General features: G+C 36.4%; 2 protein-coding genes across 6 annotated transcripts in view; one reads left to right on the forward strand and one right to left on the reverse strand.

The window, feature by feature from the left end:
• Positions 1-7,232: 7,232 nt before the first annotated feature.
• On the reverse strand, positions 7,233-20,779 carry LOC147079857 (RNA polymerase-associated protein CTR9 homolog). 5 transcript variants are annotated; one of them, XM_085945169.1, is made up of 6 exons: positions 20,470-20,691; positions 13,841-13,941; positions 12,046-12,283; positions 11,543-11,815; positions 9,630-9,805; positions 7,233-7,705 (listed from the first exon to the last, which is right to left on the reverse strand). In XM_085945169.1, the coding sequence occupies exons 3-5, from the start codon at positions 12,051-12,053 to the stop codon at positions 9,784-9,786; spliced, it is 303 nt and encodes a 100-aa protein (XP_085801295.1). In that variant the 5' UTR covers positions 12,054-12,283; positions 13,841-13,941; positions 20,470-20,691; the 3' UTR covers positions 7,233-7,705; positions 9,630-9,783. The 5 variants fall into 5 exon arrangements, with proteins under 5 accessions (XP_085801295.1, XP_085801287.1, XP_085801270.1 ...); XM_085945161.1 differs by lacking the exon at positions 20,470-20,691 and adding an exon at positions 16,370-17,499; XM_085945144.1 differs by lacking the exon at positions 13,841-13,941 and having other exon boundaries at positions 16,370-20,779.
• A 2,335-nt stretch (positions 20,780-23,114) lies between these two features.
• Positions 23,115-25,113, forward strand: part of sxc (O-linked N-acetylglucosamine (GlcNAc) transferase sxc) — a 90,775-nt gene continuing 88,776 nt past the window's right edge. Inside the window, exons 1-2 of the mRNA XM_085945122.1 lie at positions 23,115-23,353; positions 24,474-24,684. Coding sequence (XP_085801248.1) covers positions 23,323-23,353; positions 24,474-24,684 — 242 coding nt within the window. The 5' untranslated portion in view covers positions 23,115-23,322. The remainder of the gene's footprint in view (positions 23,354-24,473; positions 24,685-25,113) is intronic.

The raw sequence follows: 25,113 nt of genomic DNA on the forward strand, positions 1-25,113 counted from the left end.
AGTTACTTTAAAAATCCTAATTTTAAGTACGTTTAATAATAAGACAACCAATAAACAAAATTATAAGTAGTTATTATCCACCTTATCGTTTCGAATGACAGCGTATGAAACATGTATAATTATTAATAATTATTAAATATTTGTATTTTGTCATATATTGTCTATGATTATTCTAAGTTTGTTGTCGTTGCCTATCATACGTCAAAATCTTCTGTCATATGTGATGCGCCTTTCAGGTTTAGGGTACTGGAAATACTATTTAATACAAGTTTATCCGTCTATTTACCACATTCAATTCAATTCATTTATTCAATTCAATTCAATTCAATTCATTTATTTTTTAACATATTGTGGACATTACAAATTATAAGTTTAAGACGTTCACAACATGACATTTAGAAACAAAGATATATAAATATAACAGTATTACATAAAAAAAGAGATATATCAGTAGATGAATTAGATAGGTACAAGGAAGTACACCGGATGAGCTAAGCAGACCCTATTTTAAGATTTTATAAAACAACATCCACCTAAACTCATTCTCACGTAGGTGGAATATATCAACACCCGAAGCAATTTCGTTGAACATAGTTATCACTCTCCCAATTGGCATTACCAGTGGCAGGTTGGTTCTGCACCTTGGGAGAATAAACAACTGGTGGTCTCTATTTCTAAGATAGTTATCAGGGACACACAGGTCAACACTGCCCAGAATGGCAGAGTTCTCATTTATACCTTGTATAAGTCGAAAAAAATACGTAGCTAAATAAAGATTTCTTCTAAATTGCAGACTGCAGTATGTAAGCATGCCTAAGAGAAAGTCAGTTGGATAAAGCCACGGATAGTATCCATACAACCTCAAGTAAAGGAGTCTCAAGAATTTCTTCTGTACCCTCTCCACCATAAGGCCATACTTCAACTGGTGCGGTGCCCAAACAATAGACCCACTCTCAAGTCTGCTTCGAACTAAAGAATTAAATAAAAGTTTTAATACCGTAACATCTGAAAAGACCCGGGAAGTACGCATGACGAAGCCCAACATTTTAAGCGCTTTGTTACAAATGGTAACTATATGGCTAATAAATGTCAGTTTACTCTCAAACGTAATGCCAAGATCCCTTACAGATGATATTCGTGACAGAACTCTGCCATGCATCGAGTATTGGAAAAACAACACTTTTGAGGCTCTGGTAAACGATAAAAGATTGCATTTATCAATATTGAATTCTAGTTTGTTACGCCTGCCCCAATTTAATACATTATCTATATCAAGTTGGAGCTGACGACAATCGTCCAAGGTGACAACTTCCAAAAAGAGTTTCAAGTCATCAGCGAACAACAAAAACATAGCATTTTTTATTACCAATGCTATGTCATTTATAAAAATCGTGAACAGCAACGGCCCTAAGTTTGAGCCCTGGGGGACACCAGAAAATGTGTAAAAGGTCTGTGACTGATAAAGGCCGTACGATACGTATTGTTGACGGTTCCTAAAATAACTCCCGAATAGTTTCAAAAATCGATCCGACAATCCAATAAGTTGGAGTTTTTCCATCAGGATGTCATGATCGACCTTGTCAAATGCTTTCGAGAAGTCATTGTAAGAACAGTCAACCTGGTGGCCTCTATCCAGAGCCGATGACACATAATCGGTAAATACCATCAGGTTAGTTTCCGTTGATCGGCCTGCTCTAAATCCATGCTGTTCATTTATTATGAATGACTCAATTTTTGGATAAATCATGTTGTGCATAATCATCTCAAGAACTTTTGCTGGTGCAGAGAGAACAGCTACCGGCCTGTAATTCTCCACTGATGACTCTGTACCACTCTTATGGATTGGAGTAACCTTCGACATCTTCCACGTTTCCGGGAAGATACCTGTCTCCATTGCGAGATTAAATATATATGAAAGCGGGCCTTTAACGAAGTCAATACAACCCTTTAAAAAAAATGTAGGAACATAATCAGGTCCCAAAGAGCGAGTATTCTTCAGTTTTTTAATAAACTGAAGTACATAGCCCTCATTAATTGAAAAAATATCGACGGATTGGGCACCACATGACGGTTTTCCTGACGTTGAGGCAACATCCAGATTTGGAATACTACTTGCGTAGACAGACTTGAAATGACCAGCAAATGCTTCTGCCACTCCATGTCCGGTCACCTCTTCGCCTTTCCAACTCATCCTATCAGTAAACCCACCATCTCTTCTTAACGATTTTACGTAATTCCAAAACAATTTAGGATTTTCGCGAATGGAATCTCCTACCGTTTCCATATATGTTCGATAGGCCCGTCGAACAGCTTGTCTCACTTTCGAACGATAGATGCTAAACATGATATAGTCAGTCTGATCATGCCCAGCCTTCCATACTGTATGATATTTATGCTTGACCTTAATGTCCCCAATAATCTCCCGAGAAAACCACCTCGGGTATCGCCTTCCACCACGACATGGCGACTTCCTCGAAAAACATTGATCAAAAATATTATACACAATATTGTAAAAACATTGTACCGCCTCATTCACATCACAAATTTCGAGCAACTCACTCCAGTCCACTTCACTCATCAATGAGTAAAGTAGCTTGAAGTTTCCGCCTTCAAACCTCCACCCGCCGAATTGGTTGGTTTTGTAAGAGGGAATTGGAGTCTGAAGCGGACGAGTCGACCGAAACCTGAGCAGAAAAACTAAAGTTGGATGATACACATCTTCGCGTACAAGAGGAGATATGCATCGTGAAAGCGATAAGTCGATATTGCTAAATACCCTATCCAAAAGTCCATTGCTAGAGTTAGAGACATCATTGTGCTGAGAAAATCCAAAAACAGAAGATAGAAATTCAAGGTCATCGCTGACTCTTTTACCACTACGTGCTGAGTTTAGATTAAAATCTCCCATTACAATAATCTTTCTATCTCCAATTAAGTTGATATTAGATAGCATACTCTCAATAAAACACTTATACACCTCCAAGTCACTTGCTGGTGGAAAATAAATGACGCAAACGTAAATAGTGTCTCCGTCGTAGGTCAGTTTCACCCAAAGGTCCTCATTTTGAGTCTCCAAAGCACGGAAACGTTCGGCCTGTAACCCTTCCATACTTCTAACCCCCAAAAGACAACCCCCACCCTGCCTGTGGCCTGCGCCGGAGTCTCGATCCCTCCTAAAGACTGAGTACTCACTTCCAAAATATTCACGACTAAAAACACTATCATTGAGCCATGTTTCAGTTAACCCTATGATGTCATAGTCATCAGCCAAAACATTGCTCAAAAAATCGACAGATTTTGTTTTCAAGCCCCGAACATTCTGGTAGTAGAATAATAATTGCTTAGGGCAATTCTTATTTTTATTGTTATTATTAAGTCAGCTACTCGGTAGCCGTGGTGTTTCCATCCTGGCAACCCATTCTTTAATAAATGAATGGCGGGGCCAATTTTCCGCCTTCAAAACCAACGTACTTAGCTTAGTAGGGATCCCTACCTTAAATGAAGCGTAATCACCTTTTGACTTCAGTTTAACTACTGTGAAATCAGCAGTACAATTAGTAATTTTTTTAATATAGTCGTTCAAGTTCGCAACTGTGGTGTCGCGATGAAAGGGGTAGAAGTGGTAATTTTTAACCACCTCCGCCCCCCTCACCGCCCCACCAAAGCTACCACGAATCGCAATGGCTGCCCTCTTCCTCTTCACTACCGTTGACCATTCTTCACCGGTAGTGGAGTTTCCAAGAGACACATCATTTGCTGATACCGGTGTCCCATCAGATTTCTGAGACGTCGAGGCCTTGGGAGTGACATCTCGCTTTCCCGCTGAAGTCTCCTTTGCACGAGTTGTGTCCTTCAAATCTCCGGCAATTTTTTGTGATCTTGTTATTATAGTTGTTGCACGGGTCTTTGAGTGTTTTTGAGCTGTCAGTGGTTTGGGCTCATTAACAGCTGCATTAACGTCGATTACGCCGATTAGCGTCGGTGCAATTAGTGGCTTCGGTTTTAACTGCGGAGTGGCAGGCGGTAGCGGGGGAAGACGTACGCACTGACACAAACACGAATAATTATTAATTTTTTCTTCCAGCTGTTCCACTTTTTTCATTAATAATTCCACCAAAAGCAATGTTCTCTCAGGAACCGACACATCCTCACACTGAACATATTTGTCATTAGTTGGCATTGTTGACTGACTGTTAATACCAACAAATGATAATACGTATTCTTTAAAAATGCTGAGAGCGCAAAAAAGACGTTGTTACAACGAAGCGGTCGGTACAATGCCCTGCTTAAGCAGTTATAGTGGATAATTATCGTTCTCCCTAGAATTTTCCCAGCACCTAGTAACTACATTGAAGTATTCTATGGTAACAATGTCACGATAACGTCGATATTTTTTTTCATTTCCTAATACCCATCATTTTCTACACACCCAGTGCCGTGGTCAATATTGATGGATGAGCCATAATGCACCAGCACCTATGCCACATACGCTCCACGAAAATAACTAGGATGCCATCTGAACTGAGAGAATCATACTCTGTTTAACACTGTCATGAGACTTATAGCTCTATAGCACACCGGTGCGCCGCTAGACGGTAGGTGTGTCGCGGTGCATTGCTTGCAATAAAACAAATAATTTTGTATATTATACGATAATTACTTAATAACCAAATTTGCGTAGATATAAAAATATATGTTCGGTAATATATTTTAGCACCTGCATGAACTTAATAAAACAATGCAAAGTCAGAATGAAAATAATATATTGACGTGCTCTGATAAACTAGAAGGAGTTAAGACAAGGATCTCTACAAATGTATCAAAGGACCTACCAGACCACCATTAAAAACAAGCAATTAATTTTGGATCCGTCTCAAAAACAATTAACTTTGCAGCAAAAGAAATTTCATCATTACATTCATACAATCAATACGACTGGATTCGAAACCCTTTCGCAACCAATGCCGAAAATTCTATAGAAGCGCTTTCTCTATAAATTTGAGAGGAATTAGTTGAATTGAGAAACGATGGGACTCTAAAAACTGAATTTTGCAGATGTTCCATTGGCTATTTTCTGGATTTCGGTTAAAAAACGAATATTCTTGGATTTCCGACAAGGCTATTGCAGTTCAGCTACCATATCTACGATATATGTGTGCAAAAGTTTTTCAACTCAAGTTATAATTAAAAATTTCGAGAATGTAGTATAACCAAGAACTTCGGGTTGCTTTTTCAAATATCAAGTCAAAAAATATATAAAACTTTTACCTTCATTGAAAGAAGCTCAGGTATCACATTAATTTGTTATTAATACAAATACATGCAAATGTACATTTAGTTCTTCCTCGTCTGTTATGTATATTTAATTATGTATCAACTAAAAAAACATAAACTAATGTTATTTTGGTGCATGGCCCCCACAGGGTGGGGGACTGATAGGCCTCTAGCCTGGGGGACCAGGCTCAGGGGTGGGACTGCGTGGCAGGTCAACCAGATAAGTAAGATAAACACAAATTACAAATTTGCTCACATATTAAAAATAATTGACTGCAGCGCTATTTTACTACGCTGGTATTAATAATTTAAAACATTCGATTGTAGGTTACAATAATTATTTATTATTATTGTGTCAATATTCGACAAACAAATATTCTTAACCAGACAACTAACCATAATTCAAGTGGATGTATTAATAAATACAAACATTCAATACCATTAATTTTACCTCAAACACCATTTTAAAAACTCTATTTTAGAGTATCACACTGTCTTTAACCTTAGCGATAGGTAGGGGGGGCAAATATCCTAGTCTGGGGTCCCCCTTCAGGATGTGGGGTCCATGTTTTGGTGTATAAATTGTTTTACATGCGGTGTGTCACTGTCTTCTGTGAAGACCTGTGGTGTGTCGTGGGTGAGAAAAGGTTGCGGGGCACTGATTTACATACCTGTGCAAGTCAGTTTACAGAAAGCCAGGCGGGAACCGCGCCAATTTTTATTGCTGATTTTGGCAAAATTCATGAATACAAAAATGAAAACCTAACCTAACAAATAATCCAGTAGGTATATCAGCTATTTTCAAAATTTGTTTGCCGCTGGATTCCTATAAACCGACAAGAACAATATACCTACCTACTTGCACTGTTTGAAAACACCTCAGAAACATTGGTATTTAAAAAAATATGACACCTGACAGAATTCGAACCTGTATACATTGAATTCTGGCCGATGCGCTTTACCAATTTAGTCACTAGTATTATATCCAATTACGGCATAACTAGCCGTAATGTGACTGAAGCTTTTTACAAATTATGCTAGTATTATTGACCTTTGCGGCTTGGTAAGAATACAATGGGACACAGCTTCCAGCGGTTCCATTAATCGAGCAGATGTTTAAAATTGTGTTTTATGTTCATAAAGAATGTCACCTTCACAAATATTGTGATATAGTATATTCTATAAGATCCCTTTAGAGCAGTGTGGACTCCTCCAAAATTGCAATTAGTAATATTATCAAGGCCTGAACAAAAACGATGCATGAGTGCGAGTGGGAAAGTATTCGGCACCCTTATAATCTCTGCGACACGCGCTAGAGTAAGATAAAAGGTCTACATATGTTTGAGTTAGTTTCCAAAAGTATCGCCGACAAATTGTGGTAAATCGCTTCACATAGCGTCGTAGCTCGTGTTGCTAAATTGCTATTTTTTGTGTTAAACATAGTCATTGGTAAATATTTTTAGTTATTTATGCAGGAAAGATGGTTTTATGTGTTGTATTAAAATATGGTAGCCGTACTGATAAGCAAAAAGATGGTATTACGCTTCATAGGTAAGTTGATACATGTTCGTGATAATTTATTTGTATATTATTATATATTTTAATATCAGTGACCTAGTTTCTTTAAAATAACTTAAATTATGGATATCTTTACCTAATGGTTGCATTTTGACCGCTTAAAAATACTATATAACGTAAAAAAAATAAAAAATTATATTTTAATTCTGAGCGTCTAGTGCGAGCACTACCGAAATGAACATTTCGAACAATCGAACATTTGTAGACGAATGCGTTCGCTCGCCCACAAACCAAACGCATGGCACGCAGCTTCATTTAGCAATGCAACGGGTGGTGTCTAGATGTATCTATAGTCAATGAATATTATGCTCTCTGTGAATATAATAATATTTTATAACAGCTGAGCAAAGGAAAGGGTGAAAAAATGAAATTCAACATTTATCATAAAACATCAATTATTTATTAAAATACTTTAAACTACCTTTCTATTAACAATCATCAATCCAAGAGGTACTTAACTGGGTGGTCGACTTAAACTTAAAAATGTAAGGAGGTGTAACGTGTAATTTCTTTGCTTGGTCTAAATATATTACAATAAATCATCAATGTTAATAAAGGAAAAATCATGAAATTTATGTTACAAAAATTAATCAATTTTCTGTGGGTAGGTAGTTACATAGGTAAGTATTGAAAGTAATAAACTTCTGTGACCAATCAAAACGTGGGCGGACATTCTTCTCAGGATGAGCACCATGGTGTAGAGTAGAGAGCCGTTACAAGGCCCAACTCGTCTGGCTCGTAGCAAAGCTATATTGGCTTCCTGGAGTCGATTCGCATACGACACAGCTCAGGCCATGTAAATGAAATCATCCACATTATGGTGAGCGTGGAATTTGTTCAAACAATTCTCATACTGCAAACAAAAAAGCATTGATAAGATTAAGCAAACGTGATATAGTTTTTATACAGAATATTACTTAAAATATTTGCTGTATAAACGTATACTACGTAGTCAACAATTTATTGTTTTTACATTTCATTGATTGTTTAACCATTAGATGGGTGAGCAGCACATTGCATAGAAAGCCTTGGGGCATAGATAGCAGTGGTGAAGGGTGGAGGTAGGCTGTTAAGAACTGCCATAAATAGTGCACATTAAACTTTGTCAGTCATGCATATTTTTTTCATTGAAATAAGACAACTTACAGATGATGTTGGGTTAGTTTTTAAAATTCAATTAAACCCTGCGAAAACAAGTCTTTTACAGATTAACATCCACATAGACTTTTTTGGAATACACTTTTTTATCCCAAATTGCTCCACGAGATTTAGTCGATCACCCTTGTCATATAGATACACATATTTCGGACCATGAATTGGATCTACAATATGGCTGCTGCTCTCTATAAAGACGTGCGTGGTGAATTGTGAATCTGAATCACTAAACTGTTTTACAAGTTTCACAATGCAGATAATAAACACCTCTTCTCTGAAGTGTATATTGATCTATCTCGTATCAACGATGAAACAAAGACAGATGACAAAATGACTAAGATGGTTATACATAATTATTATATCTTTAAAAATGAAAGTTTATGTCTTGTATATTAATAAAAATGGGATGATATAACTGCAAATCAGACTGCTCTAATTAAATCCAAGCTTCGATGTCATCTGGGAATTGATCAGTGACTTTCTTGAGATGTGCACGAGCTACATCTCGTTAAGATTGAAAGGTAGATTTAGCGTATAGTGATCCAAGAATTTTTATTATCTCGTAGTTGTTTGGTTGAGCCTTGTGAAGGAATAATTGTTGAATACAATAAAACAACTTAATATATTTATACATTGGCTTTGCAGGAATTATTTAAATTCGCCCACCATACAGTATTAACAATAATAATTACAACATTATAATAATATAGACTAGAACATAAATTTCAGTCCTCATACTTGATAAAAAAATAAGAAAAAACTCAGCAATAAAGTTGGATGGCAAAATTAAAAAGTGGTCACGATCCTCAGCCATGAGTGAACGACCAAGAAGAAGGATGTATGTGGCAGTAAAGAATTATGGACCGAGAAAAATGGAGGAAGCTAAGGGAGGCCTTCATCCAACTGTAGATCGACCCCGGCTGATGATGATGACTTGATAAAAAGCTTAGTGCCCATACGCACTTGCCGCATATCGTTTTTTGTATGCCGGCTAGCCGCAGCGGCCTGCCGCAAGTGCGTATGGGTGAACAAAACAATTATTGTAAAGCAATTTTCTTAATTGGTGAATACCAGGTCATATTCTATTATATACAAATTTTGATTCATAGATAGCATAAGGATCTCTTCGAATTTTCGTACTGACATACTAGTACTTTTTAATAGTTTAAATTAAATTATAGATTCTTCAAGATGTTACACAAGATTTAACAATGAAACATTCATCAATCTTCCATACATAACTCAAAACAGGTTCAGAAACAAACCTAATTGATAAAAATGTTAGAACATGACATGGGAATCGACCCTAGATTTATCGCATGCCAGCTGAGTCAGCTTGAGAAGATCCAAGATTTTTCGAATGGGTATTTTACTGAGGCTGTTCCAAGTTAAATATTTTCAATGAAGACTGTTACATTCTTAAATCACGTGTATTATTTAGGAATATCAACTGTTAAGCTGTGGACCCAATAGGTTGAGCAAACGATCATATATTTCTTGTAAAAAATATCTGTTATGAGACCTCTTCATGAGGCAGCCGAGATCCACATCGGATTGTAGGGCCAGTAAAAAATATATTTTTAACTGTACGCCTATACAAATATGATATAAAATATACATACATTCTCTGAATCCCCTCGATAAAATGATATACATCTGCTCGAGGCCAAAGTGCGGCAGGACAAATGCAGAAAGTGCAAACTGCGTAGCCTGGTCGCGGTTTCTCGTGCAAGTTAGTAACAGTTCTCCGCACACAACCCCCGATTCTCTGTGTTGTTATTGGACTTGGATTGTAACCCTGAAAACAAATTACAAGACAACTGAATGAACTGAACTGAGAAAAATTTTCACCCTGCTGAATTAAGCGGATAGACAAGGTTCTTGAATTACTATTATGATTACTAGATAGATGGAGCAATGAGATCTTTTTAAAATTTATGTAGAAAGGATTTTATTCTTTTCGTCATAAATTTCATTTCATACTCATGTGATATATGAAATTTATATCATAATATTTACATTAAGTATGTAATTTTATTAATCAGACATAATTATAGGTTCATATAATTTCTTCATGTTTTCTTTACAGACTTAACGGCCCACATGCTCAGCGTAGGTAAAAATGGAGCTTTTATGGTATTCTTTTTCTTTTTTCTTTCGACCATGTCCGATCCTAATAGGATCATATGGGCCTCCACAGAGTAGAGGTTTGTATTGACAGATTTTGTTTTTTAGGAGAAATGGATGTCAGCCATTTGCTCAACCTATTAGGTATATTCAGAGCATAATCCTGGACATTCCTTAAACGTTTTAGATAATCTATTTATATAATTTTGAAGCCTTATTATCCTTTATATTTATTTTAAACATTTGATGACTGCATAAAGTATTTTTATTACATAAAATAGTATTTTTTTAAACTTTTCGCTCTAATGTTTTAGAATATAGTCATATTTCGGTACATCCATGTGCGGTGGTATTAATATTTTTTAGATTCATTATTTTTTAAACGCATTTACAAAACCATTAGTAAAATTAATGTTAACATTATATAGTGACATATTTACGATAAAAAATTATATTTAATAATCTTTGTGATCCCAAATTTAACAAAAATTAGGCATTTTATTATTAAAAAATTGGCACGATTAACACATTTGAAGATAATTCTAAAGACACTAATTATAAGCTATGTCTTTGACCATTCAAATGTGATAAACATTCTACGAATAATGTTTGCTTTATAATAATTATTGACCTAAGAATAAGGTACTATTTTTTGAAATACGCCATATTTATTGGCATTTCCCAGTGGTTAAGCTACAACATACGGCCGTAGCCATAAATTGACAAATGATAAATGAAGTAGGGAGTAAGATCATGGTAATGCCCGTGTTTGAACATGTACCGATTTAAAAAAATATTTTTTTTCGGTTAGGTTAGATTATGGTTATGGCTACGGTCGTATGTTGTGGCTTAGCCACTGGGAAATGCCAATAGAAATGGCGTATTTCAAAATAATACTACCTTATTCTTAGGTCAATAATTATTATAAAGCAAACATTATTCGTAGAATGTTTATCAGTTGTGTAATTCATGCGCACTAGAAATCGTATCTGTGGATGATCAGGGTTAAATTATTGTTACACTATACCTAATGGTTTTTCATTGGAAAAAATATTTTAAATATAAAATATTTTTTTTATGAGAAATGGATGTTTAGCCACTTGCATTACCAATTGGATCCAGAGTCATGAGTCATGACTATTTAGAATTTGAATATAAGATAGATAATGCAAAATTGCACTTGGCACATGGCATTCATCCGTAAATCAACAAAACTTAAAAAAACATGAGAATTAATGGATCTTTGATGAAATATGCAAACTCAATTTTGAAAAATTCTAGATATTCATTTTAACTGAATATTTAAACTATTATATTGAACTATTTTAAATGAGAGATGAGTATATTCTCATTTCACAGATTGACGTTTGCTGTGAAAAATATTTAAAACAATGTAAGTATCCCAAACCTTGCTTTATCCTGATTATTTAGCTTCATAAAGCAATGGCCCATGCCGAAACGGAGACGGAGAACAGCCAGGCGGTTGGGGTTGGTTCTCAGAGTTTCCCTGTAGAAGCCGAGAGCGCTGCGGTAGTCTTTTTTATTGAAAGCGATGCACACTTTCCAGAACAGCGAGGGGATGTTGTTGGAAGATTGATTCACCACAAAATTGAATTGCGCATCCACCGTCCACCACTTTATCACCCTCCAACAAGCACAAGTATGCTCGGCCCAAAAGATTCTGCAAAAAAAAAAAATACAGATGTACAGCATTTTCGCCGGTAAAATAAATTCGGCTGTTGTATAATGAAAAATCAGTTGTTTTCATTTTGTTTTTCCAAGTCATGTTGTGAATGGATTGAACTTGTAAATTGTAAAGTTCACTTCATATTATTATATATAAAGAAATTTGAACAAAATTTGACTAGGTTGAATAAAATAGGTAATGAAAGTGGGTAGGTATCGTCTTACATGATCATACATGATGATTTTGTCGGCAGTGGTGTATAGGTTTGTGGCTTTGGTGAACAGATCCCGTTTCATGTTTATATTCTTTTCATGGTTAGCTTCCTGCACGCAGTATGTGGCGAGCATGTCCAGGCACCGCATCTGATCTTTCTCCGAGTTAGAATAATCGATGTTGGCCGCGGTTCGGCCCGCATCCAAGATTTTAATGAAGTCATCAGTTCTTTTTGTTTACGTACGGCACCTGTATAGAATACAAACATTTATATGAGAATACGCAATTTGAAAAATTGAAAGGACCCTCGCAAACGATGCTAATAGAAATCAAGATCCGACAGGTCCCATCCATTCATTCAAATATCATTCTCTCTGGACATAAAAATGTGGATAAATGTGGTTGAAAAATTAACCCTGCCTACACCGCAATAAGGGTTATTGTTGTACAACATTTCTTTCCAAAACGCTAATATATATATATTATATTATATTGTAGCAAGTAGTTAAATATTAACTTTACCCACATTGCAAAAAAATGATTATTCGAGATTTTTGAAAGATGTCTTCGACCTATTCTGCAAAACTTACCCACTTTAATATTGTGATTTTGTATGAAACGGTGTATTATCATGGTACTTATATCAATGTATACAAACGAGTAAGTTTTAATACCCGCTCGGTTATTGTAACTTGGTTTCTATGGGGCACTATTTCTTTCAAAAAGTTTGAAACGTCATATGATGAGCAAGGTCTTTTTTCATTGAGGCATGACCATAATAGATTAAATTGGACTAGAAATCATGCATTCTTGCACGCCAATCGAGATATCGGGAAGATTCTACAGGTGTCACTCTTAGCACAGCTATGAAAAACGCCCAATGTTCGGTACACCATGGTATACGCTCGACTATGTGTGTCAAGACGTGGTGGTTGGCGATCGAGAAAAGCAAACACCAGAGAGTAATCATTACCCATAAAAATTGATTAAAAAAGCATTCATTTAGTTATTTAGTATAATATTAATATACCTACTCAAAAGGGTTCGCCATCCCGATTATAATTGATAGTTTTTTTTTCTACAATAGACTGTTTTCCCTAGGAAATTGATGGTGACATTCTAACTTCATTACATTCCATGCGTAAAATCTTATAAGTATTTACTACTTACGCCAACATTGGACCCAGATGATAAATGGGATCTCTCTAGGCGAAGAATGAGTATTTTTTTCATCTGATGCGGTAGGTAATAAATGTTCGGGATACAACTTGACCACAAAAAATAATTTAGATTAGGCAAACGACATTGGTTACGTTAATCACATTTCATAAAATGAAGCAGGGCTCGAAATGGATCGGAACGCACCAGAGCGCCGTTCCGGTTCGTAACATCCCCAAAAGTATAGCTCCGTCTCGTGGAAATATTAATTTGACCGTCTGAGCGACATATCTAACACACTTATTTTTTTTTTAAATACATATACAATTAGATAATATTGTTAGGTAATATTTTCGTAAAATTATCAAGCGCTCCGGTTCGTAAAATTTTACATTTCGGGCGCTGAAATGAAGTAAAATCACATCACAAAACTTTTGCTAGTTCAATGTAATAATTATAACGAAACTAAACAGTCAAAACGCTACATTGTTATGAAATAAGTGATGTTGAAGGTTTATCTTTATGCTATTATTAGAAGTCGCATGACCAAGCACAAGCAGTAGGTATGAGAAACTAAAGAATGACGTCATTACATTTTAAGCATACTAGACTACTAGAGTAAAAAATAATGGCGAGTTCAGTACTTACCCGTGTTATGGTAATTCACCGTCTTCGAGCTGCATTGAGAAAACGAAACTTGGGATGCCCCGTAAGGAATTATTGCTTTGCCGTAATCTATTTTCACATTGCTGCAGAATTCATAATATATTATATTTTCTCACAAGGAATAATCGTCAACTTAACCCTTTGTCTATTGTACGGTATAACAATACGCTACGGCGTACGCCAATCGATGTATGAAGCTTCTCTCAGCAACATAGAAAAATAAGGAATCATTTCAGCGTATGGGCATTTGTGGGGCTTATAAAATTTGTGTCAAAAATACGACTTGGAGTTAAAGGCTTAAAATAGTATACGATCACTTCGTTATAGTTTTTACGATCTGCTATCACATAAACAGCAAAAAATAATGATTCATATTATAACACAGCATAATAATGCAACTCTAGTGACGTTGATATGCCTAAAAAATGTGTACATTTTTTTTAACAGTCGTGAGATAATAATGATATTATCATGGGAAAAATGACTGTTTTGTACAGAATACTACAAGAAGAAGCACCGCTAGATTAAAAACACAGGTTAAATGGACGAGGCTCAAAAACAGCAGTTAATAAAATTGACAAAGCTCCAATTTCTGCAAATATTTAACTACTTATCTATTTCATCACACTATTTCTCATTGTAGAAGAAAACAAGCCCTACTATTCGATATTTGCCCGGTGACATTACAAGTACGTTTATGCATCAAGACTTCATATCAAAAGATACGCATCTCAACTGGTCACAATGTGACGTTTATAGAAATCTAATCAAAGAAATTTAATGAAGATAGGTACCGACCTAAATTTTATTTTCTAAAACAATAATAGGTATTCACTTCATTTTCAAGAACACGAGAAAAATGATTCTTTGGATGTAATTCTAGATTGCGACATTTGCGTTTCATACAAAACACATAATATGTAGGCAGGAGTAAAGAAGAGTTGATTAAATGGTTGATTAGCACGTTTTATGCCTTTTTCGCTCTCAAACGTGACTTCAAAAATATTACCAACTGATCGGTGCGAAACAAAAATTTGACGTTATATGCTTTCTTATATTATATTTTATGATAAACTCAAACAACATTCATGCCGAAGAGACCACTCTTAAATGGTTCCATGAATAAACAGAACTTAAGAAAAAAAACGGTGACAAAACAGAGCAGCGATAAACAGAACTATGACATTTCAGGAGAAATATAACTTTTAATAGGTATTTAAAATTGTCGTAGGTACCTATCTCTATAAGGTGAATAGATTTTTAATAACACAGGTTTTCAATGCGCCGTAATAAATCAAATTAAATATGAGTACTTATATTATAATATAGGTAGGTAACTATTCTATCCATACATATACTGACTGCATTCCTGATCGCTGAAAAGCCTCAATTAAACAGGACTCAACTCGGTGTTGTCGGTAAGTTAGGTAGGTACCCAGCCAAAGCTGACTGGAAGAACGAAATAATGAGTTTAATAATTCTGTGAAGATAAAAAAAACAGGAAGATCGCCTCTCTTCTAATTATAGCAAGGAATCAATCATTTTGAGGCTGCTGTTGAGAGAATGTCCCATGACTACAAATTTATTGTTATAAAGGTTTTTACAACCCCATTTTTTCATTGTACCTAGTCACCCAAGCATTTCGAACCTATAAGATACCTAGACGAAATAATAAAGCTTGCCAGCGATTTTGAAGTTAAAAAAAATGTATGATAGGTAGGTACCTACCTACTATTAGTAATCGAGTGACAATAGTCGTGCATGATTATCATTTTTGAGGTTTTTACACCGAATATGTATAATATGTACATATTTCTTTTATAAGTATTTAATTAAAATTGGCCATAGTATAGTAGTTGGCCGTTTCAACTTTTAGTTGATAAAATAAGGTGTCAGTAATTATTTTATTACGTCGTCTGTTGATATGTATAGCTTGGTCTTTATTTTCACACAGAACAACTTGAACCAAAATTATTCCCTGTGATTTTTTTAGAAAAGTTATTGGTGAAGAAAAATACAAAAACTTCAAAATGATAAACACTAAAAAGGCTGTGAAGATACCGCCATAATTTATAACTTGTTTCAATATTGTGGAGTTATTTTAAAACATCAGAAAATGAAAAGACCAGAGCAGCATTAAATTTCACTGCCACAAGGTAACAGCTTCTACTGTGCAAATACACAATAATAAACAGTTACAGTTACAGAAACAGTAAAAAACACTAAATGATATACAACCACAGTCTAATCACGAACCGACAATCATACATAATATTATTATCTCGGCAAGATGACATTGAACCATCCACATCTGTTTATTTGATCCACTGTGTCGCAGTTGAAAAACTATGTATTCCGGTTAAAAAACCTAAACGAAAATTGAAGAAAAAAATTAAAAACTTCTTTTTGTAATAGTGAAACGCAACAGTTGTTATTAAAATAGGTACGAGTACCTAATTCGGAAAATATTATTCTTTGCAGATGATACATAATGAAAGGAGTTTTACCTACCAATAAAACTCTTATTATTCATGTTGACTTTGAAGTCCTTGAGATAGGGTTTGCTCTTTCTTCTTCGCGTGAGGATATATTCTACTAATTTATTTTTCTTTTTCTTGTCATTGGTCATTTCTCCGTTTTCATTTACTGGTCATACCCGCGCGTCTGTTTTTTATGTATAAAGTTTGGCATCACTTTGTTCATTATGATATGACTCAAGGAACCAGGTAGAAGTTACCTGGACTTCAAAGTCAACATGAATAATAAGAGTTTTATTGGTAGGTAAAACTCCTTTCATTATTCGAATTTGACTTTGAAGTCCTTGAGATATCTGTTTGTTATCACCTGGTGTTGGGTATGCCAAATTCCTGTATGTGACAATGATTCATTGACGAGGTATAGACCATCGTGACTTTCCATGTATATGTTGAATAGAGAAGTTAATGGGTTCTTTTCCCCTTCTGATGGTGGTGTATCCAACGTTCTCTGGTAGTTGTCGTGAAATGTCGACTCACTACGCCAGTTACCTCTCTTTAAAATATCATCTATTGGGTATATTTACAGTTTAAGGAAGCCACTACTGAGCGGACACTACCTGGTGGTTCTTGTACCCCTGCTTCCAACAGTACTGACCATATCCAATTCCCTATAACTGTCCTGGTGGTTGGTTTTGGTGATCCTCTTGAAGATATAAATAATTCCGAAATATACCGACCTTCCCCTCTCTTTAGGTTTGACCAGCGCTCGAAATGGAAAAGATTACAAACCGGAGCGCTCGAAAATTAACATGGTTATCAAATTTTATGTGTATTTTATAAACATAAGTGTGTTAGATTTTTTTTTTTTTTTTTTTTATTATATGGCATATCTAGCTCGGACGGTCAAATTATTTTGTCCACGAGACGGGGCGATAACTTGACAGATTTCACGAACCGGAACGGCGCTCCGGTGCGTTCCGGTCCATTTCGACCCCTGGGTTTGACATGCAGACGAGTTTCCGTAACCAGAATACTGGGTCGATGTTTTGACACGTGGAAGCGCTTAGCTTCCATTCCGATTGACGATGCTTGGCGGTATCTGTATTTGAGCCAAACATTGGCCATACAATTTGTGGCCACTTTTTTCCACTAATCCATTGTCTACTATTACTGAGTAGTGTGAGGTCATGAACCCTTCGTCCCGATGCGAGAAGCAGCCGAGTAGGTGGCTGTCCTGCGAGAGGTTTCGAATAGGTTGTACTCCACCGGTGTTGTTTTCCTAAGATGATCTACCACTCGTCCTGGATCCCAAACCGGTGGTTTGATGGGTTTCATATTTTCAGTTATCATAACCGAAATTTCCTGTAACATATTGTGTTGTACTACCACGTTGGTGCTGATATCTACAATGATAATCGGTTTGCAAAATGTGGCTATGGCTGACTTATGCACCAGGATGGTTATGTACGACAAACCCTCCATGTTGTGCATGTAGCCTAGGTATCTGGCCAATTCCATTGGTTGAGGGCTATTATGATCCATCAGGTTCATGTTACCCATGTCATTGTCTTCCATTTGTTCCAAGCTGGTTTATTTTTAGAGTCGAAGGCCGCCATCTGGAAGTAAGAAGTGCCCTTTCTTCCACCATTCAATTTGATGTTATTTCCACCCCACCCGAAATTATCCATAGTTAAAGGGACAGGTCCCGGGTCCTTGGAGGTGGACCGTTGGTCTCCATACCAACTAGTGTCGTATGTAGGTGAGGCATTGTATAAGCATTGTTTCCAGCTTGGTGCCACTAGTGAGTACTTCCCTCTTGCTGAGTTCAGGTGCGCTAGGACTCGTGAAAGGATGTTTGGTGGGGGAAATATCCACGCCAATCTAAAGTCCTACACTCGGCTGAAGGCGTCGTGAAACAGCGCGCCACTGTCTGTAACGTCTCGTGACACATACGCTGCAATGACATGTGCTGTTTCGCTTGCGAAAAAATCCACCTCGGGAACACCCCATCTTTGAAACAGGGGGGTGGTTGCGGTGTTGATGAGGTGCCATTCGGGAATGAGTTGTCTGCGGGAGAGATGATCTGCCACGCAGTTGTAATTTCTGCGGAAGTATTGTGCAGTAAACGTGATGTTGGTTCGACTGGTAAATACTAGTATCTGTCGGCATAGGTTTGGGAGGGTGACAGATTTTGTGCCGCCCTCGTTGTTGATGTATGCCACCACTGTTTTGTTGTCTGTCTGCAGAAGCAGATCTGATCCTATGATTGATTGTATCTGAGATTGAATTGCAAACATCTCCTTCCTGTTGGAATGCCATGCCATGCTAACTGGTCTTGTTTCCACGTACCTGATAGGTGTGTTCATTCAGTTGGGCTACCTAGCCTGTGTCAGACGCGTCTGTCGTCAGGAGGTGATTGATGTGTGTCAACTCTGAGGAGCCTATCACCTGGAGCCACCACATGATGTCCTGTTAGGCCTGTGGTGGGATTGTCGTCTATTGGCGAGAATGGGACCTCGACAATTTTGATGACTGGAGCTTTGTAGCCGTCGGCAATGCAATCTTCCTCGTGGAGGTAGGATGCGAAGTTAAGTCGCCCCAGAAGGGATTGAACATGTGCCTACCTGAGGGACCAACTGCCTTTTTGTAACTGCGTTGTGTCAAATCTGAGGATCCTATCGCCTAGGGCCACCACAAGATGTCCCGTTGGGCCTGTGGTGGGATTGTCATCAATTAGCGAGGATGGGACCTCGGCCATATTGATGACTGGAGCTTTGTGGCCGTCGGCAATACAACCTTCCTCGTGGAGGTAGGATGTAAAGTTGAGTCGCCCCAGAAGGGATTGGATATGTGCCTGTCTGAGGGACCAACTGCCTTTTCCTGCGTTATGTCAACTTTGAGGATCCTATCGCCTACAGCCACCACATGATGTCCCGTTGGGCCTGTGGTGGGATCGTCATCAATTGGCGAGGATGGGACCTCGACCATATTGATGACTGGAGCGTTGTAGCCGTCGGCAATGCAACCTTCCTCATGGAGGTAGGATGTGAGGTTGAGTCGCCCCAGAAGGGATTGGATATGTGCCTGTCTGGGGGACCAACTGCCTTTTTGTACCTGCATTAGCAGCTGATGGTGACGGAGTGCTACACACTTCTCCGGCGACAGAAACCCCCGCTTGTTGTGTGTGTCCTACGTGATGTCCAGGGACCCTCATTGTTGGCTTGGGTTCAGACAGGATCTTTTAATATTTATAAACCATCCTAAAGACTGTAGGAAGGTTATCCTGTATTCCACCTGAATCGAGACTGTTTCTCGGATTGGTTGGCTACTAAGAAGTCGTCTAGGTAAGTGAATATTCTCAGCCATTCTTTCGTAGGCGTTCGGCGACCCAATCGGTCAGGGATGCCAACATAATTGGAGCGGTTGGCAGCACGAACGGGAGTCACGTGAATCGTAGGAGCTCCCCTTGGTAGGGTAGTCGAACGAATCGACGATGTTGAGAAGCCATTGGTACCTGGAGGGACGCCTGGCTTAGATCTGTTATTACTAGCCAGTCTTCCTTTTGTAAGACGGCTGGAACCTCGTAATGGTGAATTAGTTTGAATGGCCTTGGCTGTAGGAACGCATTCAAACGCTTTCGGTTGAAAACAGGGCATAGGGCCCCGTCTTCTTTCTTGATCAGAAACAGGGTAAAGAGAAAAACCAGGGGTTTGACCCGCTTCTTCTAGAACCCCTGAGTTCTTTAAGTCCTCGATCTGGAGAGTGACCGCTGCTGATTGTTGCGTTTGAAAATCTTTCCGTAAAAGTAAAGAAGGACTTACCAATGGTGGTATCCGCACAAAAGGTATGCGGGCTACGGCTATTATTTTTACCAATTGTTTTGAGGATTAGTTGCCCAATCCACTAACCCTTGCATACCCTTTCAGAAGCTGTCCCGTTGGGAAAAAATCGCATTCTGGAGGGCCGCGATGGTCCTTTTCGTCAGATGGTTAGCTGATCACGAGTGGTCGCACCGACGCAACTTGTCATTTAGACCTAACTCTACGACCGTAGGGGCCGCCAAGAATTGTTTTTTGGGCGTTGTGCCACTCCTTGCCGGTCCCCCTGCTGAAATAAGGTACGTAACGAGGATACCTCAAACATCAGCATCTTAATCGACGCTGGTACGTTGAACTTTTCCTCCTGTAGCAGTTCTGCTGCGCCGTCTGGTGTCCATTGCTTTTAGAATATCCTCCTCACGGTCATTCAGATGTTGCGCCATAATCACTGATCACTTAACGTTCACTTAACTATCACTTAACGTTCGTCCAAGATAATTATTTTGATAGTTAGAATGAACTGTCAGAAGCAACACGTAAACAAAGTAAGAAGTCAAATCCATAATGCACAAAGTGATGCCAAACTTTATACATAAAAAACAGACGCGCGGGTATGACCAGTAAATGAAAACGGAGAAATGACCAACGACAAGAAAAAGAAAAATAAATTAGTAGAATATATCCTCACGCGAAGAAGAAAGAGCAAACCCTATCAAGTCAAATTCGAATAATAGGAATTATCGATATTAATGATATTTTAATAATTATAATATAGTACTTAATTATAGCAATTATTATATTTAACACAAAAAATATTGCTCCAGTATTAGGTTTTATATTCGAGCACTGCAATATAATGGATCTAATAAATGGAAATATTAATTTCAAACTGCGTTTTAGTGAAGAATAGCAAGAGCTCCCTGTACGAATAAATTAAAGTACTATTATGTAACCAAAATTCTTTGCAGCCTCCCCTCAACTATAATATCAAGAAAGGAATGAAATAAAATAAAATAAGTAAGAATACCTTCAGTTCTTGAAAACAAGTATGGTGGCTGATTATCACTAATTTTATAATAATCTGTCATTTAGAAGCTAACTCGAAAATTATAATGAATTAAATATTATTTCGTTCATTTATGTGATGCTTATTACCCCTATTTATGCGATTTTATTGAATTTTCCAACATAATGTAGACAAGCAATAGATACTGTAAAACTTGGTACTGTTTATTTTAATTCAAACATTGTAACTCCTAGCTCAAATCTCAAAAAAACAAAAGCAAACCATGTTACTCCTCTATATTCTATGTTAATAAATATTTTGTAAAAATGACGAGATTTACTCATTTATAACATTTAAATACCTACTAAAAGTGTTTTTCAAATTTCCTAAACCAATCCGTTTTATTTTAACAGTTTTTTCTTCCTTCTGTGAAGTTGGTCAATACGGAGTTACATGTTCCGCGCATTTAGTTGACGAAATGTCATTCCAATTTATTATCTTTTGAAGAAAACATCGTTGCATAAAAATACATTGCATTTTTCAAAAATATGCATACCAACCTAATTATTGAATTATAACTTATTTGTTTTTTATTACGGATCATTAGTTAAAAACAGTAGGTAAGTATAATTATTATTTACTGCGTTTTTGCTTATGAAATTAAAATTGATCCATTCAAAATCATAAATAAAAAGACAAATTTTAAGTTTAATAATGATTTTTTTTTAATTTTGACACTTTTGTGTATACAAAATATTAATTTTTATGTAATCTATAATAAACCTAAATATTTAGAGAGCATACACCGTTTTGGCTATTATGCGAGACTGTGTTGACTGGATCTTCCAAACGGATGCGGTTGTTTTTGTTCGGGATATTTTGACGTGGTACTTAGTGAAAATGGAAAAATCTGAAATTTTCGCGTAATTTACATGGGAAAACAATACAAAATAAATGAAAAATCATGTAATTAAATTACTCAAAGGTGTGCATTTAAAAAATGTGGAAAAAAAATGTTTGATGTTAAAACTTGACGGCCACTCAAAATCAAATTTATAGCTTAATATAAGACATAAAAAATTGTAAAATCATGTTAAAAGTTCAAAAAAATATATGTAATCGTATGCACCTAACAAAATAATTTTAAGGTAAATTTAATGGTTTAAGTATCAAGTCACTAAATTTAAAAAAATAATATCTCTCAAGATATAATCTCGAAATCAAAAAAAGCACGTGCACAAACGTAAGCCAATAATAGACAAATTGATGACCTAATAAAAAGTTAAAAAAGTGTGTTGGGTGGTTCGACTTAACGTTCATCAAATATTTCATATCAAATATCTCACGCACTATATGAGAAAAAAATAAAAAAAAGTATGCAGAATTGCGCATTAGCTAAGCGACAAGAGATATCACTAAAAAAATATTTTTAAACCCACGCAGTCAGGTTTTGCATACAAACTTAAAAATTAAATAGCGCGCTGAATACAGATGAAAAGGCAAAAAAGAATCGTGCACTAACGTTCACTACCAACGCACTAGTGTTTACAATTTAAATTTTGAAAAAAATCTAAGTTTAGTGACACAAGTATCCAGCATTTAGCTGGGTCACCCAAATTGAAATGCGAATAACCCCCTTAATGTGCGTGCACAAACGAAAGAAACGCGTGCACAAACGTGCACTAACGATGCACAAACGAATGCACTCAAAAAAAGTTGAAATTTCAACATTGGGTGACCCAACGTTTAGCTGGAACACCCAATTTGAAATTGGAATTTTTCGGTTATTATAGGTGCACAAACGAAAAAAAAACGTGCACAAACGTGCACTAACGATGCACAAACAAACGCACCCAAAAAAAGTTGGAGTTTTAACATTGGGTGATCCAGGTAAATGGACCTACTATAGTTTCACTTTGGAAATATTACAACACTGGTCTAATATTAGTCTATGCATTCGTCTATGGGCATGTATTTTCAATGACATCGCGTGAGTCGTGTAAACTGTTGAAGTGTAAATCAAAAAGCTTTTTCCATACAAGAAATGCAATAAAAGAAACTATTTTTAGTCTCGTTTGTTGTAATAACTTTATTTTGTTTTATGTATTGGAAAATGACGGGAAAATATCTTTAATGACTTGATTTTTAATGTGAATACAAAATATGGCAGAAATAACTCAGCTGTCATGTATGAGTAAGTACATACGATTATTTTTAAATCGAGGTATTGTAGAGCATGTTATCACTATCAGTGCCCATCATTCGTAAAAGCTGTATTCATCATAGCGAAACTTACTGTTTATTGAAACATTAGGCAATGTTTTGTGTATTTTACGATGTCGATGGTGTCCCATTCTATCCGGCTTCCTGCTGGATTATTAATTTGGGTTAATGAATGCTTGCAAAATGCATCCATCCTTCAAATCAATTGATGTTCGTCAGTAGAACTCAAAATTCGGTGAGTTTTGACCACATGCCACTATCGACTTAAATTTTATAATTCAAATATTAAATGAATGCTAAAGGGTAAATCATTAGTAAATAACAATATGTATGCAATTTAAAGTATAGGTATTTATACATGCACAGTTTCAACGAGTAACGTACAGCGAATTTATTCAGGTTTACTTGCTTTATTGAAAATTTGGTAATGGTGCTGCAGATGACCGCATCATTTTTTATAACTTTCTTTTTAGACCAAACCCAACCTAACCTAATCTAACCCAACTTAATCAAACATAATCTAACCTTAGTGTGTGATAATGATATATCAAAATGTATGAAAATGTCAAGCTTTAAATTAACAATTATTGGATCGAAAAGCATCTTCGCTGACAGAAAAAGTTATAATATTTAATATAATTATTGTCTGCATGGGATAAACTGTTTCCTCCAAAAAATAATTATAAATGGTCATGCGGTCATCTGTGGCACTGTAACCGAAAATTTTCTGAAAAACTAAATATGTATTATGTTTAATCTATTTTAATATTATTTTTGTACTTTGATTAGCTCGTTATTTTTACGATTTTTTTACTATTAAGTGCAATTTTGTGATGTGTGTTTATCTCACATATCTGGTCAACCCGCCATACCTAGCCGCCTATGGCCGGGTCCCCAGGCTTGAGCCCTTTCAGTCCCCCCCCCCATTTGTGGGGGTCATGTAGTAGATATATTCATTAAATAAGAATATCTTGCACACAACAGTTTATAGAACTGGTTAGTGTCTGGGTTTGTTTTATGCTTGATGCATTCATGCATATGTGTCACAGTTATGATTGATAAACATGAAATGTTATAATCCTTTTTTACAGGCTTATTGGAGTTGGCTCACCGAGAATATCAATCCGGTGATTATGACAGTGCTGAACATCATTGTATGCAGCTTTGGAGGCAGGAGAATGCAAATACAGGAGTGCTACTTTTACTGTCCTCAATACATTTCCAATGCCGCCGCCTAGACAAATCTGCACACTTTTCGACGCTTGCCATCAAACAAAATCCTCTCCTTGCTGAAGCATATAGGTATTGCCTAGAATTAAAAATAATTATGCTTAGAACACTGGTTGATAACTCTATGTGAGATATCTAGAAATATTGAATGTGAGAATATAACTGCCATATTTCCAATTCTTATCAAAAAACTGCTGAGAAAATATTGCCTCCATTACTATTTATTATTTCAGGACAGCTATTTTAAGTCTAAGGGAACCTTTTCTGGAACTAATTGATAATGAAATGATTCCAGCTGCTGTTCCTCTGTCCACCCTCTACCAATGTCAACCAATTTTCTCTTCTTATATATTGACACTTCCTTGTCTTATATTCTGCTACTGAATAATAACATGTAGAAAAAAGGGATAAAACAAAGTTCCGATAAATAAAGCCATTTGAAGAAGTTATGATATAAACTTGAAAAAAATTAACAATTTGCAAGCATCAGAAAACATTTCC

The sequence above is a fragment of the Rhyacophila brunnea genome, unplaced genomic scaffold (assembly GCF_057557595.1).
Source record: "Rhyacophila brunnea isolate RB1 unplaced genomic scaffold, BYU_Rbru_1.0 scaffold_1, whole genome shotgun sequence".
NCBI lineage: Eukaryota > Metazoa > Arthropoda > Insecta > Trichoptera > Rhyacophilidae > Rhyacophila > Rhyacophila brunnea.

Coding starts and splice junctions, on each gene's coding strand:
- LOC147079857 (XM_085945144.1), bottom strand. CDS start 17,910: ATGGAAGACAATGACATGGGTAACATGAACCTGATGGATCATAATAGC.